We start from the raw sequence: 12091 nt of genomic DNA, 5'->3' as shown, positions 1-12091 counted from the left end.
CTTACTTAGTAGAGGAGAGTGAGTGGTGACCCTGTACAGGCTTATTTCACAGAAGAGGAGTTACCCTTTGCCCTTTCTGTTGGGACAAGTGGAAATACTCAGTATCTCTGTACCATAGGCTGCCAAAGGGGAGAAGCAGGGCTGGAACTGAGAATCTTAAATCAGCTGTTTAGAAACTAATCGGTGTCCACTCTTCCTTCTTACTTCAGTCAAGTTGTGGTTGAGAAGGGATGAGGGAGTGAGAAGAGGTAGGGAAAGCAGGTGTGGAAGAATATCTGGGATATTCTTCATTTCCAATGCACCTGTCCAGTTCATGGATTTTAAATACTTAGGTTTTCACAAATTTCCAAAATTCTGTAGGAGCTGTTGGAGACAGTCTTCAGACCAGTGAGAACATAGTCCTACTTGGTATATATGCTGTGTGGTCTCACTTGGGTTGCCTGGATTTTCATCTCTCTCCTTGCCGTGATGCTTTTGATAAGTTAATCCATGGATTGATGTAGTGATAAACCACAGTGTTTAAGTCAGAAATCAGAATGGAAATCTGGTAATGATGGAGAAGAAGAGACATTGCCATATGGTGTTCAGGAACCATGTGGAGGAGGATGCCTTTTTTCCACAGCTACTCTACTATTTTTAAAGTTCATTTTGAATAGAAAGGAAGGTTTGGATATCACTCCTATCGGCCTCAGAGCTTAATTCATAAATAACTTCCAATCTTTTGATTGGAAAAGTTTTGCTTTTTCCTTCAACTCTTGTACCAGCAGCAACTGGACTTAGTATCTTACTGTGGTAATACAGGAGACATTCAACTTTTTGGAAATGGCTTGGGACTGGCTAGTGTTTTCTCCTTGTAACTTTTAAGGTTGAAAACTCAAGGTAAAATTGTTCAACTGTTTTAAGTGGATTGTTTCAAGAAATGAACACACAAAAAAAGGGGACATCTGTCATTTCTCGTCTTCCAAGTCTGTAATATGTGGATTTAAAATGATGCTTTTAATCCTATATGAACCACCTATGCTGCAGAAGGAATCCTTAGCAATGGTGAATCATAGGGTTTCCCTTAATGCACTCTGATATGAGGTAGCCAGGTCATCAGCATAAGGCAGACAGACTACAGGAAAGCTGGGCTTTCTGGGGCCATAGCCAAAGTGTAGGCAGCATACCCTACAATATGTGAAAGCATCCGCTCAAACACTGGGCATATGTGTCTGGCCAGCTGGGCCCCACTTAAGTATCACAGAATCATAGGGTTGGAAGGGACCTCTGGAGATCATGTAGTCCAACCCCCTGCCAGAGCAGGGTCACTTAGAGCAGGTTACACAGGAACTCATCCAGGTGGGTTTTGAATGTCTCCAGAGTTGGAGACTCCACCACCTCTCTGGGCAGCCTGTTCCAGTGCTCTGACACCCTCAGGGTAAAGAAGTTCCTCCTCATGTTTAGGTGGAACTTCCTATGCTCAAGTTTGTGCCCATTACCTCTTGTCCTGTTGCCGGGCACCACTGAAAACATCCTGGCCTCATCCTCCTGACACCCACCCTTTAAGTATTTATAACTGTTGATAAGGTCCCTCCTCGGTTGTCTTTTTTCCAGACTGAAGAGACCCAAATCCTTCAGCCTTTCTTCATAGGAGAGTTGTTCCAGTCCCCTAATCATCTTAGTAGCCCTTTGCTGCACCCTCTCCAGCAGTTCCCTGTCCTTCTTGAACCGGGGAGCCCAGAACTGGACACAGTACTCCAGATGCAGCATCACCAGGGCAGAGTAGAGGGGGAGGATGACCTCCCTCGACCTGCTGGCCACACTCTTCTTGATGCAGCCCAGGATGCCATTGGCCTTCTTGGCCACAAGGGCACATTGCTGGCTCATGGTCATCCTGTTGTCCACCAGGACTCCCAGGTCTCTTTCCACCGAGCTGCTCCCCAACCTGTCCTGGTGCATGGGGTTATTCCTCCCCAGGTGCAGCACCCTACACTTGCCCTTATTGAATTTCATAAGGTTCCTCTTTACCCAGATCTCCAGCCTGTCCAGGTCTCTCTGTATGGTGGCACAGCATTCCAGTGTGCCAGCCACCCCCTCCAGCTTTGTGTCATCGGCAAACTTGCTGAGGGTGCACTCTATCCCCTCATCCAGGTCATTGATGAATATACTGAAGAGGACTGGACCCAGCACTGACCCCTGGGGAACGCCACTCGTCACTCACCTCCAACTAGACTCTGTGTCCCTAATCATGACCCTCTGAGCTCTGTCTTTTAACCAGTTATCTATCCACCTTACTGTCCATTCACCTAACCCACACATCCTAAGCTTCCCCATGAGGATCCTGTGGGACACCATGTCGAAGGCCGTGCTAAAGTCAAGGTAGACAACATCCACCGCCCTCCCCTCATGTATCCATCCAGTCATGCCATCATAGAAGGCTATCAGATTAGTCAGACATGATTTCCCCTTGGTGAATCCATGTTGAGTACTTCTGATAGCTTTCTTTTCCTCCACATGCCTTGAGATGACGCCCAGAACGAACTGTTCCATCGTCTTTCCAGGGATGGAGGTGAGGCTGACCAGCATGTAGTTCCCCGGGTCTTCCTTCTTGCCCTTTTTGAAGATTGGAGTGACGTTGGCTTTCCTCCAGTCCTCAGGCACCTCACCGGTTCTCCAGGACCTTTCAAAGATGATGGAGAGTGGCCCAGCAATGACTTCTGCCAGCTCCCTCAGCACTCTCGGGGGCATCCCATTGGGGCCCATGGACATGTGAATATCTAAGTGACCTAATTGATCCCTCTTTCGATCCTCCTCAACCAAGCTGAAGTCTTCCTCTTTCCCGGTTACTTTCTCCAAAGTCTGGGACTCCTGAGGGCTGGGCCGAGCAGTAAAAACTGAAGCAAAGGTGGCATTCAGTAACTCTGCCTTCTCCGCATCCTCCGTCACCATGGCTCCTGTCTCATTCAACAGTGGGTCCACAACTTCTCTGGTCTTCCTTTTGCCTCCTCCTCCTTTTGTATCTTCACATTGTCCACAACTGTGGAGAAAGCTGTGAACAATACAAAATTTGGTTTCCCTCCCCATAATATTTTTCAGTTACTTCTACCTCATGACGTTAAGCCAGCAGCATGGGTAGCAAAAGGATAGTAATACTTCTCAGCCTGTGGTGTAAGCTGAAGTGACCTTGCAGCATGAAAAAGTGAATGCAAAGATGAGAATTGTCCATTAAGCAGAGCACCCATCTTGCATCCTGCTGAGAGCACCTTCTTCTTCCATAGAGATGGTCTCTGTAATCAGAAAAATTCCTGTGGACAATTGCGGGTCACCAAGGGTAAGTCTCTGAAGTCGCCTGCTGTGCTACCATATAGTGATTAGTAAATGAATGTAAAGGAAACCTGATTTGGACTGAGGAATACTTTATGAGCTACTATGTAAATTTATTACTGCTGAATAGTAACAGAAAGTTGACTTTGTTATTTCAGACCAAAAGTAATGCACATCTTTGTATATTTTTCTCGAACTCATCAAAAGAGATTACAGTTCCAGACACTGACATGACAAGCTCTAATGAGGAAAGTAGGGCTAAAAAAGCTTTGAAATATCAGAGTTCACACTGTGCTCAGCAGAGATTGACACAAGTCTAACATATTGATATACATAATGAAGTGTGGGTTTCCCAACAAGTCAAAAAGGAATTTTAATAGTTTAAGAAGTCCCTAAAGCTATCTGACCATCCTTGGCTTCCCGTTTGATCTGATGATTGGAGAACATAAGAAACTGTGAAGGAAGAGCTAACAGCCATTCCCAAGCTCAAGGTCCCCCCCACCCTCGCTTCTTGTGATTTGATCTCAGTATGAATATTACTCATTTGATCTGCTGCTTCTGCAGTTTATCATTCAGTGCCTGGACCTCAGCTGGGTTTAAAATATTTAGAAAGAGGCTGCCTACAGATGGTGGATAATTTAATGTGCAACTGCTTAACATAGTTGGTTTTCAGAGAGGCAAACCCCAGGATTTGAAATGATGTGGAAATATCAGAACAGAGCTCCCTTACTGAGAAAATGTCATTGTTAAACATTTATCAATAGACTCGCTTGCACAGAACATTGATGACAGTTCAAGCTGTCCTTAGATGGATTCTCATCCTCCTGGAGTTACACAGCAATGCACAGTGTGACAAGATGTGCTTCAGCTGTAAAAATGTTCGTAATGCATAAATATCCTTTTAATGTTTTTGCCCTAAAGTGCACCACACAGCACAGAGACCCATACTTTCCGGAGTGGTGCATTTGTTTTGTAGATGCTGCATCTATTATGGGATTTGAGATTGTGATATCACATTATTATTACTATTTTTTTCTATGGTATCCCGTGTGTGTAATTAAAAGTAATGACTTCTAATGAGTCCCTGACCTACTTCAACCCACTGGAAGGAGACTAATTCTAAAATTCAAACACTTTTTACATTGTACGCATTCCTCCTTTGTCGCATCCTGTTCTACCAGGGCAACACAGCAGGTGACAAACTGAAATACACTTGCTGTAGCACATCTGGTTACACTTTATGAAAGGTATTTTCTGGCTGTTGGGGATAGAATGCAATGCAATGGAGCTTTAATATTTTTTTTTCATCCCATAATCTGATACTATACAATTACATGTATTAACTATAAGAAACTACTTTCTCTGGTGAGACCCCGCCTGGAGTACTGCATCCAGCTCTGGAGTCCGCAACACAAGAAGGACATGGACCTGTTGGAACGGGTCCAGTGGAGGGCCACGAAGATGATCAGAGGGCTGGAGCACCTATGCTATGAGGACAGGCTGAGAGAGTTGGGGTTGTTCATCCTGGAGAAGAGAAGGCTTCGAGGAGACCTTATAGCAGCCTTCCAGTACCTAAAGGGGGCTTACAGGAAGGATGGGGAGGGACTCTTTATCGGGGAGTGTAATGATAGGACACGGGGTAATGGCCTCAAACTGAAAGAGGGGAGATTCAGATTGGATATCAGGAAGAAATTCTTTATGGTAAGGGTGGTGAGACACTGGAACAGGTTGCCCAGAGAAGCTGTGGATGCCCCATCCCTGGAAGTGTTCAAGGCCAGGCTGGATGAGGCTTTGAGCAGCCTGGTCTAGTGGGAGGTGTCCCTGCCCAGGGCAGGGGGGTTGGAACTAGATGATCTTTAAAGTCCCTTCCAACCCGAACCATTCTGTGATTCTGTGTAATTCAGTTTATTCAGAATACTGTACTTGCTAGCTCATTTGACCACCAGAGATAACCTCAGAAATAAGTGTGATAGATAATTACTGTGATTGTAGCTGGGAAAAGAAGAGAAAATGAGTAATAAAATAGGATTTCCATGTTTAATTTTATCCCCGTGTTTTCACTGGACTAGCGACTGCATCTGCCTCTGTAATTTTTCACATACCAGACCAACCTATTGAAGAAATAATTTTGTTGGTAACAAACCATGCTGCATTGATTCTCAGCTATGTCTTTTTTTCATGAAACGATCAGTGCAGCTCATTGAAGATATGTTCTGCTCAGGAATATGTCTTCTGAACTGATGACAACAGAAGTAAAGTAAAGCCAGTGAAAGAGTAATAGGAAGTGAAAAGAAAGAGGAAAGTAATTTACCCATCCCAGCTCAGAAACATTTAGGTGTGATGGATCACTTCTGTCCCCGTGTTTGGGGAAAAAATAGCAATAGCTATGTTGCATTTTATCACAAAGACTATGTCTTTGCACAACACATATACAAATATGTAGGGAACTTTCAAAAGATGTGAAACTACCTTATCATTAGCTCATCGTCATTAAGTGTATGAATTGCAAGCACCCTTGACAGGAACTGCTATGATATTTACTGCAAATAGAATGACTTGGAAAAATTCAAATGGATTTAAAAATATTCCTGCCTTCCAAGTGAAATCGACTAATGGCAGCTTTCAGATTATACTTTTGTTCTTTCCCTTTCCAAAGCTTTTAAATTCTACCAGACTTTTTTGAACTAAATACATTTTAAATTGCATTCATCTAGGTGAAAAAGCATACCTGTTTGTTTCTTTTCTTTTGCTTTTGCTCTAGCTGATAGAAATGCACTTTTTGGGGGGGTGAAATCTGTGGTAATTCTTGAACAAGATTTATTGCTGGCCACGCGACCAGCACTGTGGTTGAGTGTCCTTAACATACAGAGAGAGAGCATCAAGTGTATAAGCCTAAATATATATAGTTTAGATTTACACATGTTTATACATATAAATGAATATCTATATACATCTACTGGGAAATATATTGTCACAGATCCCTTGTCCTCTTGGTAAAATCCATGGAAAGAGGCTGAAATGGAAAACTTCATATGCTGAAACTTTTCCACAGCAGCTCTAGCAGAGGTGGTTTGTAGCCAGTGGAGTTGGCAAGTTGTCACCCTGCTCAGCTGCTCTGAGCTTTGAATGGGGCATCTCACATCTCCAGTGGTGTTACAGAGTCTTAATGTGTTGTATCTTCCCAGGATGATTTAATGTTGGTTTATTTTGAAAATGAATGAAATGAGGTTTCTAATGATGGCATGGGTGACCTATTCCGTTTTTGTCATAGATGGGAAGATGAAGACACAGCAGAAGGAAGTTGATCATTAGCTGTGCACAGATGTCTTAATAGTCATGTGTAGCCAAAATGAGCGGGATTGTGAGATTCAGTGGAAGACATGTAGCTGTTTACAGTATTGTTCTACACAGTGTGTATAATAGTTGAATTAATCTCCCAGGCTCCCTTTATGGTCGGTGGAGAGAAATGGCAAGTTTCAGGGTGTGTTTCATCTCCTCCTACAGTTAGTAACAAAAAAGAAGATTTTAAATCTCGTTTGGTATAGTGTGAGATGTTATTAGGCCTCATCAAACTCTTTTGAATCTTGAATATCTACCCTGAATAAGTTTAGCATTGCTGTACTGCAGGCTGACACATTTTTCAGAAGTGAAAGCAGGTTAAGATGATGCTCTGGCTGATGGCAATTTACAAATGTGACTAATAGCTAAAATAGAGTGACCTCAGCTCTCATCCAGCAACTGTTCAATATCTAGGCCCTGAGGATTCATTTCACTGCTGTGAGTTTTTTGTACTCACAAAGAACTCCTTCTTGTTGTACAGGAGAGGGAATAAAAATCTTGAAAAGACAGGGCCATTAATGATTAATGATAGACATTTAAAATTCAAAAAAATCACCAAGTTGAAAACGTGTTTCCACAGTCAAGTTTTATTTCAAGCACTTTTACTCCTATGCAGGCTTTATTAGTTGGTGGTAAAATGCCAGTTGATATTGAGCCATCACTAACCGAAAGTTTATTGACTTCAATTTGTTAGCTACAATTATTACTATTTTTAATGTACTATTGCTAATATTCCTCAAAAAAATGACTGCTCAGTGATGAGAAAATGGAAAAGGGAAATAAAATGCTAGTTGATATGTTAAAGCTAGTGAAAGGACTGAGTGGGTAGTGAAATTGAAGATGCGAGTGATTTAAGCCCATTACGCTGGGTGAGTGTACAGCACAGTTACTGCTGCAACTCGTAATCAGTAATGTTCAAAATTACTGGTGATTCCTTTCTCAGGTCTTTTTTCTTATGAGCTTGGCTCATTTCACTGTCTGCTACTCTGCTCCCAAATCATGCTTGCTTTCAGCTGAAAGGCTGTATAAAGGAAGACGGTATTTGAGATGGCCAGCTGATACTTTACATTGACAAATGTAGCATGCAAATGGATTAGAAAGCTCAATAAAAAACGTTCCAGTGAACTTCTGTCCAAAACCCGGACAGCATGTCATTGAAGAGAAGGCATGCTAAGAGCTGCCTGCTGTGGTGAAGACGCTTTACTGGAAGGGCAAACCTAGGTCATGTAGTTTCTTCTACCGTCCTCAGTACAGCATCTCTATGTTTTTGGGTTTGGATCCCAGCACTGGAACCACCAAACAGATCCAGGGTAATGCTTCCCTGTGAATAGTTCTGGATTCAGGAGTGCTACGTCGCTTTTCTTTTCAGTGTACAGGGGACTGACAGTGGTTTAGCACTTAGCTGAAATAAATTAAAAGTTACATTAGCCGCTTTTGGCACTTGTGAAGTTGTGCACACATTCTCCATCAGGGAGCAGAAGTCCGTTCTGCAGTAATGCTTAGTGGGCATCTCGTGCAGATGTTGTTTGCCCTTTGAAGTGCTGCCACAGTCACGCTTTGTGGACAGTTAGTTCTAAAATTAACTATTCCATCTTCTGTAATCCTCTGGGAAGGGGAGATCTTTAGACACAGTTTTAAATCAGCTTGGAGATGTATACAAGATCCAGAAAAAACAGACTATTTTTGACTGCTTGTTTTGACTTGAATGTATTTTCAAGGCTTAACCTGTCTACTTAGTTCTCAGGAATCCTTTTTCTTGTCTCTTTTTTTTTTTTTTTAAATGGTTTTATTTTTTTTGGGTATGCGGAATCATTTCCTGATGCCGGTGGATAATAGAATGAGATGAAGCCACCGCTGACTTAGATTATAGGACTGAGGGATAGCTGGTAGCTCCCACTAGAAGTTGAGAGTTTATCAGCAGATTATAGGTTAACGGGAGGCAGTGGCTGAACGACAGGGTAAGAAAGAACAGAAAAAAATATATCAATGAACATTCAAACATGAATGTGACAGCTGTTGTCTGACAACTGATTCAAATGTAGTTATATAATTCATTGGGTTTTTTTGCTTTTTTCCCCTTGAAGAAAGGGAACTACGCTATTAACAGTGCTATATAGTACACTTAAGTACAATGTAAATGTTCCACATATTGTATTTAATTTTGAAAATTTAGATTGAGAAATCTAGAATGAGAAATATAAAACCCCTTTACAGGTCTCTTTCAAAATGCAAATTTATGTCTCATGGGGCCAGTGGAACTTAAAGTATAAATACAGTCTGTATTTAGGGAATTTTAAAAACACATATTACTGAATTGATAGAGCATAACAGTTCCCTTGCTTAGGCAGCATTATGCTCTATCTTGTAAAATGTACTTGGGGACATGTAAAATGGTTTATTAAACCTACAGTCCATAACTAGAGTTGTTACATTTTAATGTATATATTTTTCATTCATGGATTATTGAACCACTAAATCCTAACAATTTGTCCTCATGCCAAACAATTTCTTTGAGTATTGTTCTGAGTCTTTTCAGTAACTGTGTAACTGTTGGAACATACCCCAAATCCTCAAATTTTAAGGCTATTTTTCAGTACCCCCCTGAATACAAATGTACATTTAAAAGCAGGCAAGGAAGGAAGTTCCTCTTTCCTTTTCATAAAATCCATGAGGTATTTCTGGCTGGAAGGTCTGAAGTTTTGGGGAGAAAATTCTTGAATATAAAGTGTTGTCTATAACCATGAGGGGTGTATACAAAAAGAAATAAGGAAAATAACTACATATTCCATGCATGATTTTTTCTCAAAACTTGGAGATGGCTTGCTATTTAGAGAGTGTCTTTCTCCCTACCTTTAAATGTCATATTGTTCTTTCATGCTAGGGAAAAGTAGGCAGAAGTTATAAAACAGTGGTGATTTAAGCCTAATAAGTATGCCAAATGATTTCAGGGTACTGGGTTTGGACTGTATTTACCTTCTATTTTCTTCCACTATTATTAGAAATAACGCTAGAGAAGAAGCTGAACCAGAAAGACCTGAAGAAGTAGGAAAGTAATGTCGATTCTCTTCATTTTCCAAAGCCCCAAATAAGTGATATTCATAGTACATAAAATATCTTTATTGATCTGAAACATTTCATTGCTGTGTTGTACCAACAGCTCTCCTGCAAACACATATCTAGGATTTGTTATTCCTCTCAGGGCTGAAGAGAAACAGGAATGGAGAAAGTTAATGGATATAACTCTGTGGACTAGACATCAAGATTTTCAATGACAAAATATCCGTCTAAAAGATCTCTTACTAGTGTTGATTTCATGAACATTATTGATAAAATGGCTTTCAGCAAAGCACCGATACCATAGTATTCGTGAAATGGCACACCGAGGAGCAAAATGAGTAAAATCACAGAGGTTGCCTTTATTTTTCTTCCATCTGGAAAAAGACGACTGGTTTGGAGTAATAGAGCGAATTTAGAATGGGGATGATAAGTGCTCTAAATGCGCATAATTGTGTTATTACAGGCCAAAATCTCTTGTCTGTAAAGAGATAAAGATGATTCAAACATTTTCTAAAAGAAAGGGAATTTATACAAGGCAGGTTTTGTAAGGGCAATTTATCCTTTATTTTTACTTGGTGGATCATTGCTGTGCTAGGAATACTGATTTCCATGAGATATAACCTTTAGCTTATTTTTTCTGTGATCCTCCCTTTCCTTTTTTCCTTTTCTCTCTGGTTGCTATTATTACAACATTTCAGATTATTTATTCTGAGGCGTTTCCATGAGTATAAAATTTCTTAAAGAAAAATAGAGCCAAGATACATAAGACTTTATTTTGTTTGCTTCTGACTGAGAAATGATTTTGCCATCCCTTAGGCTATAAACTGTTTTTTCACGCTGTAAGAGTCTACGCCGTCTTTGCAGGTGTGGTTAATGACCAGACTCTTTGAATCCCTGTTATTTGCCTCAAATCCATTTTTCAGTTTGTGCTGATGAGGAGGCACTGTACAGGACCTAAGGGTTGCACTGAAACCTTCTCCTACAGCATCTAATATGACAGTGAGCATTTCCCAGATCACCTGTTATCTGGGACTACTAAATTCGGTTCTCAACAGAATCAATTTAGGAACTCTGTTCAGATGGCTCTCTTGAAGACTGCTTTATGTTTTGTAAGATGTGAATTAAGCACCTGTTATTAATATAGATTACAAAAGCAATGCAATATTTGGAGTATATTTCATTTTAAGCTAGTGACTATTTCATCAGTTTTACCATTTTAAATGAAAGAATCTTTCCCCTTTTCAGTGATCATGAATGTTAATTAATTTTTCTTGCACCATAATACTATTCAGAATAATTGAATATTGCTTACAGACAGCTTCTTCTGGACATTGCCAAACAATTTATTTAAGATAAGAGTTAATAGAAAAATCACCCCATCTTTTTTTCTATGGAAATAGTAATTTATTTAAAAAATGTATTTCAGTTATTTAATGGGATTTTTGTTGGTTTTTTGTTTCTGCAAAGAATGTTGTGGTGATTTCTACAAAGGTTACCATCCTTGTAATCTTTCTCCTTCTCTATATGTATATTGTATATGGATAACTACATTTTTTTCGGTGTTTTTCATCGGATAGCTTTTGGTATTAAATGCATAATCTCCATATTCTTAAATCATGCACAACACCATATTAAAACTGGAAAACGAAAAAGCTATGCCAATGAAAGCTTGGAAAAATAGGAATGAAATGGGAAAGCACAGTTGCATGTACATAAATAAACAAAACAATGGAATGGAAATAATCTAAATTTGACTCATAAAATTTAAGTGCAGTGTTTTTAAGAATCACAGTCAAAACCGACCTTTTAATCTTCTATAGTAATAGTAAGAATTCCTCCTTTTTTTTTTTTCTTTTATTTTTTTATCTTCTTCTGTTCCTATCAGAGCCAGGATCAAAAAAGAAGTTGTTACACTTACATGTCAAGAATCATGATATCTGGCAAAAAGCAGAATGCATTATTTCTTGGTGAGAGTGTTATGCAATCAGACTTGACTGACATTTTACAAAATCTGAGATGCTTTCTGATCATTTGATTTAATTAAAACAAGATATTCAGTTCTGCACAATGCTCATGCATAATCTATTTTAAGCCTTTCAAACGTATACGTATATAGTGTGAAATGGTGTTAGATTGGCTTGAATGACTTGTCATTCTATTTTGCAGATACCTCAAATCAGCTATGCATCTACAGCTCCAGAACTGAGCGATAACACCAGGTATGACTTCTTCTCTCGAGTGGTCCCACCAGACTCCTACCAAGCACAGGCCATGGTTGACATCGTGACGGCCCTTGGGTGGAACTACGTGTCGACGCTGGCTTCCGAGGGCAACTATGGAGAGAGCGGTGTGGAGGCATTCACCCAGATCTCCAGAGAAATTGGTGAGTGCA

At 40.3% G+C, this 12091-nt stretch overlaps 1 protein-coding gene across 8 annotated transcripts in view; it reads left to right on the top strand.

Moving 5' to 3' along the window:
* GRM8 (glutamate metabotropic receptor 8) overlaps positions 1–12091 on the top strand; it is a 357440-nt gene that overhangs the window by 58049 nt on the left and 287300 nt on the right. For all 8 annotated transcript variants that reach the window (XM_063323315.1, XM_063323314.1, XM_063323313.1 and 5 more), the window contains one exon: positions 11866–12082. In XM_063323315.1, coding sequence (XP_063179385.1) covers positions 11866–12082 — 217 coding nt within the window. The remainder of the gene's footprint in view (positions 1–11865; positions 12083–12091) is intronic.

This window comes from Chroicocephalus ridibundus, chromosome 1 (assembly GCF_963924245.1).
Source record: "Chroicocephalus ridibundus chromosome 1, bChrRid1.1, whole genome shotgun sequence".
NCBI classification, from domain to species: Eukaryota; Metazoa; Chordata; class Aves; order Charadriiformes; family Laridae; genus Chroicocephalus; species Chroicocephalus ridibundus.
This window is presented reverse-complemented; position numbering and strand designations above follow the sequence as displayed.